At 48.6% G+C, this 19,603-nt stretch overlaps 1 protein-coding gene across 16 annotated transcripts in view; it reads right to left on the bottom strand.

The window, feature by feature from the left end:
* Positions 1-5,520, bottom strand: part of CCDC85A (coiled-coil domain containing 85A) — a 197,353-nt gene extending 191,833 nt beyond the window's left edge. For 15 of the 16 annotated variants that reach the window (XR_004624897.1, XR_004624899.1, XR_004624898.1 and 12 more), the window contains exon 1: positions 4,477-5,519. Coding sequence is in view for 12 of the 16 variants with exons in the window: in XM_034659159.1 (XP_034515050.1) it covers positions 4,477-4,737 (261 nt within the window). In the remaining 4 variants the exon portion in view is untranslated. Of the gene's footprint in view, positions 1-4,476 lie in introns of all 16 variants that reach the window. The other variant, XM_034659165.1, reaches the window with a different exon arrangement.
* Between the last annotated feature and the right edge of the window lie 14,083 nt (positions 5,521-19,603).

Below are 19,603 nucleotides of genomic sequence, written 5' to 3'. Positions count from 1 at the left end.
TGAACTTACCTAAGGGGAGAGACTCCTCTGAGAAGTGTCCCCTAGCCCTAGAACAGCTGCTGGCCTGTGGCGGTGACAACCACAAACGAATGAATGAAGTAACTTTCCCACTCACCGCTTAATGCCTGTAAGAGACACTAGCTGGAGCCCTCATCGGGGCATCGTTTTTTTCCTTTCCAATGTAGTCTTAGCTTCTGGGGGGCAGAGTCCATTCTAAAGTCTTTCTTTGCGTAGCTGACTCTCCCAGCATGGCGCCTTGTATACAGTAAACAATATGTGTTTACAGACTGACCAGCACTTGAGCCCTAGGCCCTTGGCCAAAACACCGTAGGGCTCTACCTACTTCAAAAACATTTCTTTTTTTTTTTTTTTATTCAATTTTATTTTTTTTGTATTCTTTTTTTTATTTAATTTTTTTCATTTATTTTATTTTATTATATTATGTTAATCACCATACAGTACATCCCCAGATTCCGATGTAAAGTTTGATGCTTCATTAGTTGCGTATAACACCCAGTGCACCATGCAATACGTGCCGTCCTTACTACCCATCACCGGTCTATCCCATTCCCCCACCCCCTCCCCTCTGAAGTCTTCAGTTTGTTTCTCATATTCCATAGTCTCTCATGTTTCATTCCCCCTTCTGATTACCCCCCTTTTCTTTATCCCTTCTTATTACTGTCTCAATAATGCCCTGTGAGGTTGGAGTCTATGTCATAAGAGAATAAATGATCTGTTGACACTGATGCTTCAAGGGAAATCAGAAGTTGTGGAGACTCTGAGGAAATAATATTAAAATAATTAATCTTTCTAAGCTTCAAAAAGTAGTCTACATTTAGTTTAATCCTGGCATTTCATAGAAAGTTCAAATCATAGTCTTCTCCATCTAAATGAACTTCCATCTGAAAATACTTCCTTTGACTGTCCCACAGCTATTCCTGATTTCTCCACAACGGGGAGATAAATAGGAGAGGTGCTACCCTGGGGCTTCATGGAGTTAAGGCCTTTCCGAAGGGAGTGAAGCATATACTTCCCAGAATTTCAGCTGGGGTAGAAGCGGTAATGGCCCACTTAGCTTTCTTTATCACCACGCCTTCTACTAAGAGTAAATAATATCCTTGGGGAGATGATTCTGAGTTATTGCCTTTTCCTTCTGTGTGGAACAGCTAAGCAACTGATTTGATAATCACCTTGTAAGCCAGCTTCTTCAAATCTGCCACATTATGATTTGGGCTTTCTTTTTCAAAACATTAAGTGTCTTTTAACATTGCCATTGTCCACCAGATGTTATCCATCTGTCTGAAGTGGACTTTTAAAAGATTGAACCCACCTCATAGCATACCACTCAAAATTTCATACACGAGACTCTTAAGTACTGTATCTGTGGTTAAAGAATTGTTCTATTTTGTAATTTTTCTTCATTGCAGAGAGGGGGATTGGTGTGTTGGGGGAGCAGAGAGGAACACTAATGTGACGCATAACAAATCTACAGATTCAGTTCCCCCAAATCTGCCCCCGTCTCCTGAAATCCCAGGTCAGAGCAACCCGAGCATTGGTATATGCTAGCAGTGCACAGACATGGTTCTCAGAATCCACTCCTTATAACATCAGAACCAGAATCCCCTTTCTCCACCCTTGCGGGATCACACATTCTAACCAGAGAATGTCAAAGAGCTGAAAGAAAAGAAAGTCAGCCTATTTTAAACATTGTATATCTGTGTGACCTTGAGAGGGCTATTTAACCTCATCTATGTATCATTTAATCCCCCTCAAACCTCTTACAGAATTGGCATCCCCATTTAGCAGATGAGAACACTGAGGCTCAGAGAGGTTAACAGCTTGCCCACGCTACCCAAATCGTCACACTCCAAGTCCTTTATCTCTTCGCTGCCCCACACTGCTCTACCTCTGAAATGTTTAAACACAGAGAAGTCGGCCGGTGCTTGGACCCAGTCACAGGCCCTTCAAAGGAAAGACCTAGCACTCCCATCTCCCCATCTCTAAAGTTGCAGTACCACCTAGTAGCCTTGAAAATATTTATTGCAATTTCAAAAGCAGATGACAGAAAGAAACATAAAAAAGAGAAGTGTTGTGGCCTTCATCACCCTAAATTTACAGTCCTCAACTGGAAGTCCCAAACCATCAGAGCCAAAAACAAAACCAAAAATCCATCCCTCTAGTTAAGCCAAAATACATCAGCGTACCTATCATTTACTCAGTCAACCACATTAATGGATCACGAGGGTGTCCAGGGATGTTCTGAGCTAAGATGATGGATAGAAGGGAGAAGAAGTCTGGCCTCAGCAGGGCTTCACTACAGCCCTTCAGGGGTGAGCCGGAGGCCTTGGGGGCTACGATGTTGTAACTGACCAGGGATGACGGAAAGGAGGCTGCATCCGAGAGTATTCAGAAAGCCCCACCTTTCTGAACTCGGTAAGGAGGTGGACAGGAAAGTCTCTTTAGGCCAGGTCATGAATCTAGGCCAGCAGGAGACTCTCCTACTTGGGGTGAAACTGCCCTTAGCTGGCCTAATAGGTGTTTCTCTAAATGAAGCTACTAGAAAGAAGACCAGGCTCCCCCACCACTCACACACAGCTCCTGTCAACACACACACACACACACACACACACGCGCGCGTGCACACACACACACAGGCAATCCACACAACCCAAGAAAACCTTCAAGTATTTCTGAACTATTATGTCAATGCTCCATACTATTAAAATCCTTAAGATACTGATTACTTAATTAAAACTCTTCCAAGTTACATTATAGTTCAAACCATGGAAGATTAAATTGGAGGGTTATGAACTATACCTTTGTCCAGGTTTGCCTAAGAAACCCAATCCTGGAGGTACACACCTATACATTTCCTCCGCCTCTCCTGATGACAATGGCTACCATTGTTTTGTAGTTAAGTCCAGCATTACAGCTTCTCCTACATTATTCTAACATATTGTTGCAACCCCCCAGGAGATGCTTATTATCATTTGCATTTTATTGATGAGTAAAATGAGGTTCTGGTAAATTAATTACCCAAGCTCACCCTCCTGGCAAATGAGGATTCTAGATGCAAACCCACCTCTGAGAGGATCTTCTCACTACACTAGCCTGTCTCTAATTCCCCAAGAGTCTGGTACTTAATAAATACTCCATTATTAATGAATTAAACCAAAGGAGAGTGGAAGCCTTGGGATTTTTCTGATCGTGGGATCTTTCTAACTGCACCCACTCTAGGAACTGGATGACAGTGAGTTGGGGCCCCGCGGAAGGCCATCTCCACCTGCACTGGGCCCAGCAAGGTGAGCATCTGGCCTTCGGCCCCCTCCACACCTCTTTGCCCCAGAATCACAGAGCTGGAGCGCTGAGGCAATTAAGAAAGTGTCTACAGCCTGAGAAGTGGGGTGGGAGTGGAAGGGGACAAGAACAGTGTGTGCCTGCAGGAATTTGCTCCCTGATGTCCCTGCAGTGTTTTCGTTTGTGTCTGGCTTCCTATAAACAAAAGCAGAACAATGAGAGGAAGGAATAGCAGCAGGCACCGCGCAAGCAGTGAGGAGAGGAAGTTTGCGGTGCGCACTGGCAGGGCGGATCCTGCCCCGGCTCCTACCACCCCGCTGGCAGGCACACCGCGGTCACACTCAGAGCTCTCCAAGGAGAAAAGAAGTTGATGGGGTTTTGGTTTTCTTCTTTTCTTTCTTTTTAATTTTTTTCTTTTCTTTTTTCTAATAGCAAAGAGGGAAGGCTGGTTCAAAAAGCAAAGCATCATCTGACACTTGGGGTGGTGCCTTTCAAATCCCCTCGCCCCCCTCAATGCTAGATAAAATTATAATCAAACTGGGGGTGAATGGGGAAAGGGGTTCAAGGAACCCAGATGACGCCATCTGAACTGGAGAGAAGCAAAGCACAGGGGCAGGTAGAAAATGTGAAGGCAGAGCTTAAGCTCCTCTGCACTGGGTGACATGCGCCAGCTCCGAAGGTGGCGCCCGCGACTTCTCCCTGGGCACCCTGCCAGCCCTTCTCCCCAGCATTGGCGCCCTTTCCTCATCTGCCGGAGAAGTCGTGGCTCCAGCGCAACCGTATCTCTGACCTCCAAGGACGAAGATGCCCTGGACTCGCTCCCTCGCTCACCCTTTCCCCTGCCTGTGACCCGGCTCCCCAAACCCGATTTTCCAGGCTTCCTAGGAAAATTTAGGTTCTGCATGCCCATCACCTCCCTCCCTACTTTTCAGCATCCTCGGCTCCCGCTCCTCCAGCCACAGAAGACCCCGAGTGAGAGCTCCACACTGCCTCACCCCAAATAGGGAAGAGGAGACCAATCGCTTCCAAAGTTCGGAAAAGTTTCCAAAGGGCTGGGGAAGGGGAGCTGGGGGTGCTGACCGGGAGAATGGGGAGGATCACCTGTTGACGGAGGGAGGGAAAGTTTGCCTGGCCCCACCTCCCCGGGGCTCCCCGCTCCCCGCCCGGCCCCGAGCTCACCTTGAGCCCGCGGATCTCGCCGAGGTGCAGCTGCAGGCGGCGGTTCACCTCGCGGATGAGATTGCTGTGGTCCAGCATCGCGCTCACCTTCTCGGCCTCGGCGCGCCGCAGGCTGCGGATCAGCTCCTCCTTGCTCCACTGCAGCAGCTCCTCGTCCGACACTTTGGACAGGTCCTCCACGGCGGCGGCGGGGGACGCGCCGGCAGAGGCTGAGGGACAACTTTCCGCCGCCGCCGCCGTGCCTCCGGGAGCCTTCGACATGGTATCCGCGCGGTGGCAGGTGCGAGTGGGTGGAAGAGGCAAAGCGACTCCCGAAGGCGCGGGCGCGGCGGGGCCGCCTCCGCCCACACCCCTGTGCGCTCGGGCGAGTCAGCTGCACCGCCCGGCGGCCGCTGGGTTGGGGCGGCAGGGGTCGCGCTGGGCGGCCATCCTACCTCGCCATCCCCGCGCGCGCGCCCGCGCACCCCCAGAGCCGGGCAGTCACCCGCGCGCTGCTGCCGAGGTGCGTCCCAACTCGGCGCAAGTCCATGGTGAGGGGCGCTGGGGAGCGGGCGCCGCCGCGGGAAAACCTCGGGGGAGCGGCGGGGGCGCCCGGGGGCCGCGCCCCGGTTCCCCTGCCCTCTCCTCTGCCGATTCGAGACCGTCGCCCCCCACACTCTCGCACACACGCACACACCGCGCACTTTCCTCCCCCTCGCTCAGCTGCAGCCCGGGCTTCACTGCGCTCCTGGGCGAGCTAGGGCGCGCTGGGCTCCGCGGCGCCTCCGGCTTTGCTCGAGCGACGACGCCGCCGCTGCCCGAGGGCTCGGCGCGGCCCGCCTGCTGCGCTCCTCCCGCCGCCTTCGCTGCGCCCGCCGCCGCTCCTAGGCTGCTCCTGGAAGCCTGTGATTTGCAGAGCCGAGCCGAGCCCCGCCGAGGAGGGGTAGAGGGTGGAGGGGTAAAGGCTGGACCGGCAGGAGGAGGAGCCTGCAGCCGGGGCCGTCCGCAGCCGGCCGCACCTCCCGCGCGGACCGGACGCAACTGCGTCTAGATCGCCTCCCAGGCTCCCGAGCGCGGTCCCCGCTATCCCGCCGGGGAAGGCCGGGGGCGCGGCTCCTCCAGCGCCAGGGCGCGGGTGGGGCGGCAAGCGGGAGAAGCGTGAGAAGCTGTGCGGCCTGGGTTCTGGCAGGCTCTCGCGCGCCACCATGTGGCGGAAGGAGCTCCTTCCTCCGCCCCCTGCGCGCCAGGCTTGTCACCCCGCGGGGGAAACAACGGGCGACCTAAATGAGAGACACTTGGTAATTGCAGGGATCGGAGGTCAGGGAAGATAGCTAGCTAGATAGATAGGAGGACCTGGGGGATAACCGTCGGCTTCTGCTTTGGAGAATGGGAGAAAAGGTCAATGGCCAAAAAAAAGTGTTGGGGGGGTAGGTGGGGTGGGAAAGGAACCTTTAAGAAAATCCCAGTGCCCTGAAAAGGGGAAAGAAAGGCTTCGCTTCGGGGCACTACTCTTTAGGGACCACCTACCTCCCCACCCCCAGGCCTTTGTCTTTTCTAAAAATCCTCTGCTTTGTGAAGAAGCTTCAGGGGACGGTATTGGATCTCTTAAAGTTTTATTTGAAAAACATCAAGGCCTTAAGGGGAAAATAAAATACCCTTCAGGTTCCCCCAGGCCTGGATTTTTAAGGTCAGCACAGTCACCTCCCCTCCGAGCGAAGGACAGCCCCTTAAGCAGCCATTAGTGGCTGCCAGAGAGATTTCTATTTTCCTCCTGCTGATGGCAGTCAGGTCTTACTGGGTTGGCGTTTTTGTGATGGTAATTTCTGGAAGTGGGTATTCCCAGTCCCTGGGTCCTATCTTTGGGCTACAGAATTCCCTTTCCCACCTCCCCAGTTTTACCCTCCTGTTGTATGGAATCAAACCTGAGCTGAAAACATCTGTTTTTTGCCTGAAGAAGTACATGCACTTGTCCCGGGCATGTCATTTCGATGAATACTCACTGTCCTCTCCAGGATGGAGACAGGGCGAGAAAACCGCAGGAACTTGCCCCTGCAGGCCTTTGGGAAGCCAGGGTGCAGAGGTAGGATGAGTCTCTGAATCAGAGCCCCTCCACCAGCAGGTAACTGTCCCCTGATAAGGCTGCCACCTTTTAACAGACAATCAGATGGGGGCTTCTGAGACCTAGTTTCTTTAGAGCAGGGAAAGGGGGTGAAACCCTCTGACCCAGACGGCCTTAAAGTTCCCCTCAGCTTGACTGTAAACTTCAGACAGGTTTCTTCCTGACTGTAGGTCCCTGACTTCTCTTTTCTTAGAGCACTTCCTTTAGAAAACTTGCAGCTGTGAATTCTTTCTCTGCTGCCTTGAGTTGTAAATCACCTCCTAGCTTCTCACCAGTGTCACCACCTAGGAATGTCCCGGCTCCAGGACCTGGGAGTCATCCCTTGGAAATGCAATTATCAAGGAAGATAGCTCCCCAATATCTCCATCTCTCTGAAAGGTGAGGAGCCTAACTTCACTAAGTGCCAATTAGCAAATATAAATGATCTAATCACCCAACTTCCGACCCCCCAACCGCTTCCCATTCCCATTCCCAGTGTCCTCCAGTGCTTTCCCAGTAGCCCACCTTGGGGGCTTAAAAGCCCTACTGCCTCTTGAGGCCCTGGGTGGCGCAATCGGTTAAGCATCTGGCTCTAGATCTCAGCTCAGGTCTTGATCTCAGGGTCTTGGGTTCAAGTCCCACATTGCGCTCCTGGCTGGGCATGGAGCCTATTTAAAAAACAAAAACAAAACAAAACAGAAGAAAACAAAAACCAACAACAAAAAACCACGCTCCTGCTTCTTATGTTAGAGGAGTTGAGTTTAGTCTCTCTCCCCGTGAAATTTAACTACAAGTGAAATTTCTCTTTGACGCCTCCCCTTCTCTCATGCATGCAGAAGGCTCTCCTCAACACAGTTCCTGAGACCTCTTTTGGCACAGGAAGGGAAAATACAAGTCATAAAAATAGTCCTGTCCCTGTCCCTTGTTAATCTGTCTCCTCGAACAAACCATCTCACCTTACGGGGCTTAGGCAGCTAATAAAGCAATGTACACAAAGTGCTTTGTCAAGTTACCTACAGAAATGCTACTTTGGGGGCGCCTGGGTGGCACAGCGGTTAGGCGTCTGCCTTCGGCTCAGGGCGTGATCCCGGCGTTATAGGATCGAGCCCCACGTCAGGCTCCTCTGGCTATGAGCCTGCTTCTTCCTCTCCCACTCCCCCTGCTTGTGTTCCCTCTTGAACAAACCATCTCACCTTACGGGGCTTAGGCAGCTAATAAAGCAATGTACACGAAGTGCTTTGTCAAGTTACCTACAGAAATGCTACTTTGTTGCGGCTGATATTACTTCTGCCCAGCCCACTCTCTGGAAATAGGAACCACCATAGCTGGGTGGTTTTTTCCCTCCACCAGGTTTGTTCTTTAAGAGTCCATTTCCAAAATCCAACAGCCAGCGCCCTTGGCTGCTAATTCTCTTGGACATTTAACACCTAAGCAGCTATTAGAAGGCAGATAGATGGCTGAGAGGAGGAAAAAGATGTGAGTTGAGAAGTCAAGGAAGAAAGAAACCAAAGAAAAATTTTCCACAAACTTATATACACTAGCAGGTACTTACTATTGGGCTAGATTACCTTGATGAAGTTTTGCTCTTTGTTTCTAATTTTGGTCATTGATTTAGGATAATTATTGAATGAATGATGTTGCTTCATGTTACTAAGATCACATGTGGTATCGGGAAGTTGGTTGCTCAAAACAGACAACTCAAAAAATAATCACTTCAAGAAGGCATTTCTACACATAACCGACATTCAGTTGAGGGTTGGTATGATGTCTTTATAATATCATCAAAAACTTAGACTCCTGGGTCGCCCGGGTGACTCAGTCAGTTAAGCAACTGACTCTTGGTTTTGGCTCAAGTCATGATCTCAGAGCCGTGAAATCAAACCCTGGGTTGGACTCTGCACCTAGTGTGGAGTTTGCTTGAGATTCTCTCCCTCTCCCTCTGCTCTTCCCCCCTCCCAACTCTTTCTCTCTCAAATAAATAAATAAAATCTTTAAAAAAACAAACAAAAAAAATCCTGGACTCCTTCTGTCTGTTCAGCCATCCTTAGCATGATTGCCTCCTGGCAACAAGATGGCTGCTGGAGTGCTAGCCATCCATCTACATTTGGAGCAGGACAAGGATAGGAGCAAATGGCAAAAGGACACGTGCCCCTTTAAAATGTGTTCCTAGTAATATGACCCAGTGAATCTCATTCACATCCTAATAGCCAGGGCTTGCCATGTAACAACCTCCCACCTACAAGGGAAGCTAGGAAACTTTTTAAAGCTAAGCACATTATGGAGTGCCTGGGTGGCTCAGTCGGTTAAGCATCTGACTCTTTTTTTTTAGAATTTATTTATTTATTTGAGAAAGAGAGGAAAGTGTGCAAGCAGCAGGGAGTTACGGAAGGGGAGGGAGACAGAGAATCTCAAACAGACTCACCACTGAGGGCAGAGCCTAACATAGGGCTTGATCCCACAACCCTCAGATCATGACCTGAGCCGAAATCAAGAGTCGGATGCTCAACCAACTGAGTCACCCAGGTGCCCCAAGCATCTGATCTCAGTTCAGGTCTTGATCTCAGGGTCGTGAGTTCAGGCCCCTTGTTGAAAGAAAGAAAAAAAAAAAGATAAACACATTAATGCCACAAGTAAAATCAGAGTTGTTTTAATAAGAAAGAAGAAGACAGATATGTGATGGACAACTAACAGTTTTGTATGCAATCCTGGCAGTCGATTCTGTGTACAGTGTATGGAGGTATCTAAAAACCAGCCATAAATGACTCTATGTCCTTAAGCCCTGAAGGTTTTATCTCATGTGTTGTTTTGAACCACTTCTGTTCCACCTACCACTCACTATTGCCCAGACCAGGCTCTCACTAGGTCTCACCTGACCTTCCTCACTGGTCCCTCTGACACCATCACTTCTCTTGAACCTGCTTTCCACACAGCTGCCCAAGTGAACTACCTACAAAGTCAAGTGCAGCTGCTTCCCCTCTAGTGGAGATGGAGTCGTGGCTCAGAGTTCTTCCCGGCCTGCGGTATAATTCAGGCCACTCTCTGCATGTGACTGCAGTAGCTCCCACGGAGGGGGCGGCGTTTAACTTCCCTCCCCGGGGATGTTGTGCTTGGCCATGGGCTGGTGTTGCTAATGGAATGTGGGTGTACCTGAGGTGGATTCCTTCTGTTTGTCCCCTCACCGTCCCATACTTCCACATGTCACTGGCAGAAGAGCTGACCTTGGGCAGCTGCTGTTCCTTTGGTCTCAGTCCCACCCAGTGCCACCCCAGGCATCCTATGGACCTGCACCCTGAAGTGAGCCTCCTTCCCCTCGCAAACTCGCACATCTGTGTGCCACCGTATGTGACTGCTGTTTAAGCCCCTGAGTTTTGGCCAGATACAGAATGCAACAGTTAGCAGGTACAGCTCCCCTGCCTAAATCCCTTCAGTGGCAACTCAGTACCTCTCCACGGAACAAAGCCACATTGCTTAGCAGACAACATAATTCGAGTGCAGTCTGGCCCTTGCCTCCACCCCCATCGTTTCCTGGCCTCAGATCATACTTTGCCAGTGCCACAATGCCCCGCGATCCCCATCAGCAACTCTCCATACCTCTGTGCCTCCTGATGCTATTCTCTCACGCGTGGAAGGCCTTCCCTGGCCTTATCGCCTGGATGAATCCCACTGGATCCTTCTACCAGCCTCATCAGCCCATACTTCTCCAACGAAAGCAGAAGTGAGTATCCCTCTCCAGCCCCATAACCTCTACCATACCTCTAGCCCAGCGCCTAAAACAGAATATCGAACTACAGAAAATTACAGGTGGAAGCTCATATTAACCCAGCCCAACCGATAGTTTAGCTCTAGCTAGAATTTAATATTATCTCTGTTTCACTTTTTCCAAACCCTGTGAACTTCTGTCATGCGCTATGAAACTCCTCGATGCAATCAGAAATGCTGTCAAGGACATTGCTGAGTGTATCCCATATGCCTTGTTGCAACTTTACACCCTAATCCATATGTTCCTTGGGGCTCGTTGGTTTTAATCTTACAGACACTGTGAATTATGCAATTGGTGTACATATCTCTTGCACTGACTGCTGGGAAGTCAGATCTAAATTTGTGGCCCACCCTCAGCAATTTAAATAAGACTTAAGGAATATGACTTGACTAACCTGACTTTTATCATTTTGTTATTTTCAAATTTCTCCCTCTTAATTTCTTCTTTTTAATCTTTCTAAGTTTCCTGATACACACGTACATATGTATGTGTGTGTGTTTGTGCATGTATGTGTGTGTATGGCAAAAAAAGGAAGGAAGGGGCAGAAGGGGAAGGGAGGCCTGGTCTTCAGTCATAGACCCTATAATGTTTTCTGTCATTTACTTTGAGGTCGTCTCCCTTCAGTAGCTTCCTAAACTCTGTGAAGACGAGGCTCACTTGCTAACCTAGAGTCGGCGTTGAATAAAAGAGAGAAGGAAGGAGGGAACGAGCTTGCTCAAGGCCTTTGTTTATTTATTTATTTTTTATCCCCCTCGTTTGGAAAGCCTCATCACCTGCAGCATACATCGAAAACCTCCTCCTTTGGAAAATAATAATGACCATGTAGTGTATGCTATTTTGGAAACCACGTGAGTGCTATGCAGTTCGGGAAATTTTTCTAAATTGTCTAAATGTAGGATCATATGGTGTTTAATGCGTTAGCCTCAAATGGCCGTAAACTGCCCTCAGGTGACGGGCTCATCCACTGACGATGCCGGACGTAATAAAGGTACCGCTGCACAAGGCTGCAGTTTGTCTCCTTGTGTCTGCGTCGTGTCAGGCAATATGCAGCTATTGAAACGTCCCATCTTGCTCCACTAAGAACCAATTTCCCAGGCCATACTTCAAAACTCAATAAAGTGCTCTGGATTTTTGCTCCGTTACCTAATTACCTAATTCTGAGACCAGATCCAGAGAACACAGTAGTTGTGTGGAAGTGGGACGTAGCTGGGAATCCCAGCAGTACCAGGAGCCTCTGGTGGTGCTAGATATTACTGATGGACGTCTCCCAGACCTGCTGTCACCGGGAGCCTCTGCGAACGTGCTTTGCCTAGATCTGGCCCCACAAACCAAACATTAAGGAGTTTGCTGGCCTTTACTGTACTTTGTTCTGCCAGGTCCTATAGAAACTGCCAGGGAAGGGTTCATCTACCTGCCAGAAACACCCAAGGGAGAGAGGTCCAGCCAGCCTGCCCCTCAGAGTGTTGAGACCCCAGGGATCTTCTGAGTCATGAAAACAGCTGCTCTGTTCCCTCCCCACCTGCACCCCCATCTGCTTTCTGTGGGTAAGGTGAGGCATGCATCTCAGGGAGGAAAACAAAGCAGAGGACTCTTCAGGAGCCCATATTTTCTGTTGTTTGTAAAGAAAATGGGCAGACCCATTGGAGAGTCCCTGGGCCATTAATGCAATTTCCACTCTTCACCCTCTTCTAGGTCTCTAACCCACAGATTCTCAACCTTGGCTGCCTACTAGAATCACCTGGGGAGTTTAATACACACCAATGCCTGGGCCTCTCCCTAGAGAGTTCTGATTTACTAAGTCTGGGGTGCAGCTTGTCTGTTGGGGTTTTCAAAAACTCCCCCACGTGATTCTGCTGTGCCATAGTTTGAGAATTACTCTTGTAAACGGTGCAGAGTGGTGTCCAATAGAAATAGAGCACAAACCACAAATGCAAGCCACAGATATAATTTTAAATTTCCTAGTAGTTGCAGTTAAAGAGTAAAAAGAAAGAGGCGATATTCGTTTTAATATTTCATCTAATGTATATTCAACATGTTATTTCAACATGTAATCAACATAAACAGTTAATGAAATCCTTTGCGTTTTTTTTTTTTTTGCCGTTAGACTTCAAAATCTAGCGTGTGTCTTCCATGCACAGCATACCTCAATCCAAACAAGCCGTGTTTCAAGCGCTCAAGAGCCAACAGTGACTGCCAATATTCTGACCGCTAGGAAGTGGCTACCATATTGGATATCACCCCGTAGGCCATTTGGTTGGGGGAGGGTGTGGAAGAATAAGAGTGTCACCTGGGGTGGGCTGAACAGTGACCCAACCCCACACATCCACCGGATCACCATTCCCCTTTAATGGCATGAAGGGGCTCTGCAGATGTGATTATGTTAAAGATCCTGAGGCAGAGCAATCGTCCTCACTCCTAGTGGACAAATGCAACCACATGTATCCTCGCAGGAGGGAGACAAGGGAGATTTCACAAATGGAACAGCAGGTGATGGAACCACAGAGGCAGAGACCGGGGTGATGAGGAAAGTAAAGGAATGCCGGCAGCCCCTAGAAACGGGGAGAGTCCAAGAACAACGGATTCTCCCCAGAGCCTCCAGGGGAAGCGCACTCTTTCCGCACCTTGATTTTAGCCCTGAAGAGCTCATCGNTGTGTGTCTTCCATGCACAGCATACTTCAATCCAAACAAGCCGTGTTTCAAGTGCTCAAGAGCCAACAGTGACTGCCAATATTCTGACCACTAGGAAGTGGCTACCATATTGGATATCACCCCGTAGGCCATTTGGTTGGGGGAGGGTGTGGAAGAATAAGAGTGTCACCTGGGGTGGGCTGAACAGTGACCCAACCCCACACATCCACCGGATCACCATTCCCCTTTAATGGCATGAAGGGGCTCTGCAGATGTGATTATGTTAAAGATCCTGAGGCAGAGCAATCGTCCTCACTCCTAGTGGACAAATGCAACCACATGTATCCTCGCAGGAGGGAGACAAGGGAGATTTCACAAATGGAACAGCAGGTGATGGAACCACAGAGGCAGAGACCGGGGTGATGAGGAAAGTAAAGGAATGCCGGCAGCCCCTAGAAACGGGGAGAGTCCAGGAACAACGGATTCTCCCCAGAGCCTCCAGGGGAAGCGCACTCTTTCCGCACCTTGATTTTAGCCCTGAAGAGCTCATCGCAGATTTCTGGCCTCCTGTGAGAGAATAAATTTCTGTTGTTTTAAGCTCCTAAATTTGTGGTCACAATAGGAAACTAATACAGCCCATTTAATAAAAAAGCACTTCCTTTTTATCCGTATGATTGAAGTTATCACAGTCTTTCTTCTTTTATTGCTGGTTGGATACCTATTGATTTTTTTATTTTTCTGGAGGGCAGGGACCTGTCTTATTCATTGATGAACCTTCTACCACATTTAGCAAGTAAAGTGCTCATTGCAGGAGCACAGTAAAGCACCGGAAGCCCAGCCTCGGGGATGCCCGGATTCTGGTGTGCATTCAGCAAAAGCGAGAAGGAAAGGCTGCCTCCCAAAGGGGTCTGTAAATGGGAAAGCAACAGATCACAAACATCCCAGATGACCACTGGATCGCCTGCCTGCCCTGGCCACTGGAAGTGTCTTTGAGAAGCCATGACCCCTGGAGTAGAGAAAAGGGAGAAAGCACTAAAACCTGGACTGGCTGAAAGGTCTGACCTTCGAGGCCAATTCCTGTGTAACTGGCCTACCCGTGCCTGTCCCCACACAAACCCAGCCCCGTGCGATCTGGAAATTTCCAGTCCTTTTGCTAAGCTGCCTGAAATAGACGTGGTTAAGAGTCTCACAAGTGAAAATGCCTCTTCACACATTTGCTCAATAAGAGAGCTTTTCTCCTAACACAGAAATCAGCTGCCCAGAGGGTGTGCAAATTTGATTAGGAAGTCCCTCTTAGGCAGTTTCTCGAATAGCCTGACCCTGGCAGCATCAGTATCACCTGAGATGCTGGCTTATCCTGCCCCCATTCACTAAAAATGATACATCACAGACTGAACACTGAGGTGCACTCACTGCCTTTCAGGATGGAAGCTTCCGAGGTGCCATAATCACATTGCCACTGGACAGGAACTATCATGGATGAGGCACCTCATCTTAAGGAACCTGGGACGGGCATCCTTATTCCATTTTACAGCTGAGGCTCAGGCCAGACTCACACAGCTAATGATCGTGATCACCTTCACCTGAAGACACAGGAGGAGTCTGGGGACTCTGCAGGTGGCTCTCAGGCCCCAGTCTTCCATACAACCTTCAGGAAGTGGTGTAGGGGTCTTCATTGGGGTGTTTGGTGAGATCCAGGCTTTTGGCGTTAGTGAGTGAGAACAGGCTTTGAAGTCGACAGAAACGGAGTCTTTTGCCTTTGCCACCTACAAAAAAAGAGTCTTCATTGCAGAAGATTTTGCAAGGGAATCCTGGTTTTCTTTGGTTTGTCTGGTAGCATCTGCAGATACTCATATAGCGTGCTTTTTCCCAGGGGAATGCCCGCATGGCATGCTTTGTGGCCGAGCACCACTATGATGCTGGGTAATTCCTACCCCTTCAAGTCACCGCCTGATGTCACTGCCCCAGAGACACCATCGCTAATCAGGTCATCTAAAGGACCTACTCCTTCATCCCGAGTTCACCGCCTGTTTCCTTCATAACACTTATCCTTTGCAATTATTTCTGGTTTGTTTACTTTCTGCTTTGAGCAGGGAAAGGGATGAAGGAAGGCGTTGTGTATACTAGGCCTGACCCAAAAGATAGTAACTCTGTGACTGGTAACTTGCAGGTGTTTAATATTTGCTCATCAGGGCAGCAAGCTGCTACTGCTCTGTGCTTTGTAACAACCCATACTCCCCCCAGGAATGCTGATTCATCTTGCCAGGGGCGAGGCCTTGGAAATGCGTGTTTGAAGGTTGTTTCAGGGCTAATTCTGATGTAATCAGTCAGTAGAACAGCATGTGGAACCCCTGTGCCTGCCTCCCTCACACAATTTTTATTCTCTTTGCAGTGAGAGTCATGGCAACAACCTAATTCACACACTCATTTCTGGGTCTTTGGGATGCCTTGAGAGTAGCCTCTGAATCCTATTTGCATGTGTACCACTTGTCTGCCCATGAGAAGCCATGAATTCTATTTTAATTCTATACATGGTGATTTAACACTCATCACAGTCTTTGGGAGAATATTCAGGGCAGTGGAGAAATTGTGCTTTCTGGGAAACTCATTCTAAGGTGCTTGGAACCTGAAAGTAACATACATCCTTTGGGGGCTTGTGAAAGAACTGGAAGTGGGCGCACCTGAGGTTGACCAGATGGGCTCAAAGCAGCATTGCATGATGGAAGAACACTCAAACACTCTTTCAGCAATAGATGGGTAACCGTAGGGTATAGAGTTCCAGCTTCACAGCAGAAGAGCAAGCAGAAATGAGATGAAGCACCTGGGCCCTTGCTATTCATAGTGTGGCCTGTGGACCAGCAGCGTCAGCTTCGCCAAAGACCTTGCTGGACGCTGGGAATCCCCACCCCCACTCTAGAACTACCCAATGGGAATCTGCCTTTTGATGATCTCCCAGCAATTTATAACAACTAGATAACAGTATATAACATTTCAACCTTTGAGAAGCGCTGACTTACACCAATGGCAAACCAGAGGTGAACCAGAGGAAATTCCTTAGAATTTAGGAATTCCTTAGCTTAGAGGAAATTCCACTGTGGACATGTTCAACCCTTGATCACATCCAAGAAGAGTGTGAGTCAGGGAAACAGGGCTTGTCACTCTTGCATTCCTGAATGTCCTGTTTCCTTGAGGAGGGTATAAACTAACTGGGGCCAAGGAGTGTTCACTGAACTCCTTTTGGTTCCTCACAGCGTGCAGCCTTGGGAACTAGACTTTGGTTTTTGGTAGGCAGTGACACCAGGTAAAGATCATTCCGAGGGGCTGACAGATCTGCTTCTGCCATTTTCTCTTAAATACTTTGGGCCTAGGAACTTTAGCCAGCCCTCCTAGGATGATGTGCGAATATGAAGATCACAGCATTTTAGGAAATGCTTTAGGAATCTGTTATTCATGCTCATAAACATAACGTCCATTCCTCAGAGCTGGGTCTTTCCAGAGTCAGAAGTGTGGCTGCCTTGCTGTAATCTGCATTACATGCCCCAGAGGCAAGGTTACATAAAAGTGCAAGAAATCAAGAAACCAATTTGGGTAGCAGCTGAGAAACAAAACAAAAACAAAACGTTGGTTCTCTAGTTCATTGACTTTCATCTTCTCCCTAGGGCGCAAAGAACGCTCAACCATATCATAATGTCCCCGGGTACTCTTCCCCTTCCCTGCCCACCCCTCTCTGTGCTCCTTCCCCCTACCCCCAACCCCCGCTGTGGATTATCACCAACAATAATTCTGATTCTGAAGGGACTGCAAACATGACCTCACATTCAGCCTCTACTGGGGATCTGTGTGCTATCGCAGTGCCCGGAATACGTGCAGTTTGAGAGCTTCTTTAGAAAATTACAGAACAAAACAGTCCTGAAATATGTGTGTATGGTGTGAGTGTGTGTGTGTACGTGTGTGTGCTTTTGTGTAGGTGTGGATCCTTGCCTTTACAGCAATTAGAAAAGAAGAGACTTAGGACAGTGAAAGGAGAGAACTAGACTAAAATAGATAATTCAGCCTAAGTAAACATGGCCATCTTCTCAAGAAATAAAACAAAAATTAAACTCTGCCCCAGCCAGGAACTCTAGTATTTGTTCTTGAAGGAAAGTATGCTCCAGATGATACTGTTCTATTTTTTTCAAAAAAATGAACTGCTTAGAAAGAACGTACAAATGTTCTGAGAGTTCCATAGGTCTGTGAGGAAGGCTGGAAAGACCCCAGGAGCTGGACAGCTGCTCAGCCAGAGGAGAGACTTCATCTCTAGCCACCACCTAGCCACAGGGACATCTGAGTGTCCCCTCTGCAGCTCCATCTGCACACATTTAAAATGAGAATGACAACAAGCGTCAGTCATACTTCTTTGTATTAATATAATGAGAGGAACACGTTTCAAAAAGTACACATTGACTCACCAAATGCAACGTCTGAGTAATTTCTATGGATATGACTCATCCCTAGTTTGCTGAATCTCCCTCCAGCAAGCAAAGGCATTCTCAGGGTTCACCACTACTGTAGCAGAGGAATGAAAGCCCTTAATTGCTTCCATTCTTCTGGAAGAATCCCCCATATTCTAAGACGCATGCTGAGACCAGGAGCTTCGCAGCACAGCCAAATCTAAGCTGCAATGGTGTGGAGGGGGAGGTAAGTTTTCAAATTATGCTCATCAGCCCCCTTCCCACCTCTCCATACCCAACTCCACACCCATTGCCAGAGCCTTTGGAAACCTTTGCATGAATTAGCAAAAGGCACCCCTCTCTTGAGTGGTATCTCAAATAGTGTATCTCTTCATATATATAAAATAAGGAATTAGCCCATACAGTTATGGAGGCTGAGAGGTCCCAAGATCTGCACTCAGCAAGTGCAGACTCAGGAGAGCTGACAGTATATGTTTCAGTCTGAATCCAAATCCGAAGGCAAGAGAAGACCAATGTCCCAGCTCAAAGGCAGTCAGACAGAGAGCAAATTCTCCCTCACTCCGCTTTTTATTCTATTCAGGCCTCCAATGGATTGGATAAGGGTCAATCACATTAGGGAGAGCAATCTGCTTTACTCACTCTACTGATTCAAATGTCAATCTCATCAAGAAACACCCTCACAGACACACCTAGAATAACGTGTGGCCAAATCTCTGGGCACAACCGCCCAGACAAGTGGACACATACAAGTAACCATCACAAGCAGGGCGCATGGCGGACCACAGGCTGCATTCCACTCCCCCTCTGCCTAGCAGCTGGGCACAGGTGTGTAGAAGACGATCTACGTAAACACACACAGTGACCTGCCCTCCATGGTAAGGACCGCTGTAAGACATGACGTCTTCTCCAGAATCAGGGACGCCGTAGTCCCACCTTTGTGGTTCCCTCAATCCCACCATAGTTTCTGGACCGATCACGGTTTGGGCTCCACATAATACCCCAACAAAGGGTATTTCACCTTAAGAGTCGTTTGAATGCAGCCTCTCTTTAATTTTTCACTTGGGGTTCCCCCAGACAATCCTCTGAGTTCCGTGACTTATGGGGGTCAAGGCTACAATGTTGAACCCTTCCATTCACTGAGGGAAGTACAGCGATTTCCCTGGACTGGTGGGTCTGCACAACACATTCAATCCCCCCTCAGCGAGGGAATGAGAGAACAGAGAAAATCTAAAACAGCAGGAAGAGGACAAAAAAAAGCAAAACAAAACAAAATTAAGCCCACAAAGTAAGGAACCATGTAAATGAACAGGGAGATAAACAGAAATAACAACCGACAAAGCATTCAATGAGTCCCGAGTCCCAGAAATGGCACTTGAATAGAGCTGTAGCACATGGGGTGTCCATTTACCAGCCACGGACAGGCTGCTGTCAAGTTTGAACGCGTGTGCAACGGTGAGGAGTGGAATGTGCTGTGCGGGGAGAACCATGGTTTAGGGCCAGCAGTGGGAAGCAAACCAATCCTACCTTCATCGTGTCTCTAAAAAGAAAAGGGGGGCGTGTAAAATTCCCCATTTAAGGCTCACATGTTCAATATATAAATGTTTCATGAAGCAAAGGGTTGGAATAATGGCAGTTCCAAGTGAGTTAAAAAAAAAAAAAGGTTTAGATGTTGTCAGCTAAGAAATATAGACAGTGCCACCAGGGAGAGCTGGAGAATACAGCGCTTGCTATGGTAACAGGTTTAGAAACCAAACGTGACTCTGGTGTGGAAATGGAATCTTTTACGCTGGAGGAATAAGCATGAATTGCCTTGCCTTAAAATAGACTTTCAGTGTCCATCCCTGAGAACTGAAAACCTGGAAATGAACCCAGATCCAAGGAGGGGGGAGCTTTGAGAACGGGGCTTTCAGGCCGCATTTCAGGCAGAGTGTGCATGGACCTCCGGCTTTCAGACGGCCAAATGTATGGTTGTACAGAGATGGATCTGCTGCTATGTCAACAGCTGGTCTGCTAGAAACTCAGCTTAATCACAGTGATTGGAAACTTGGTTCCAGGCCAGCCTGCCCAACAGAAACCATGGACAGGGCTCCCAAATGCCCTTAGTATTTGAGCCTCCACCTGGAGAACCCAGACCTCTGTCTCCTAAGGGAAGAGATTCACCATCCCTGTCCCACTCTCCAGTCCAGCTGCCTGGCCAGCTTAGCCTGGCA

This window comes from Ailuropoda melanoleuca, chromosome 4, assembly GCF_002007445.2.
Source record: "Ailuropoda melanoleuca isolate Jingjing chromosome 4, ASM200744v2, whole genome shotgun sequence".
Taxonomy (NCBI): domain Eukaryota; kingdom Metazoa; phylum Chordata; class Mammalia; order Carnivora; family Ursidae; genus Ailuropoda; species Ailuropoda melanoleuca.
Note: the sequence above shows the minus strand (reverse complement) of the source record. Positions and strands in the feature narration are given on the sequence as shown.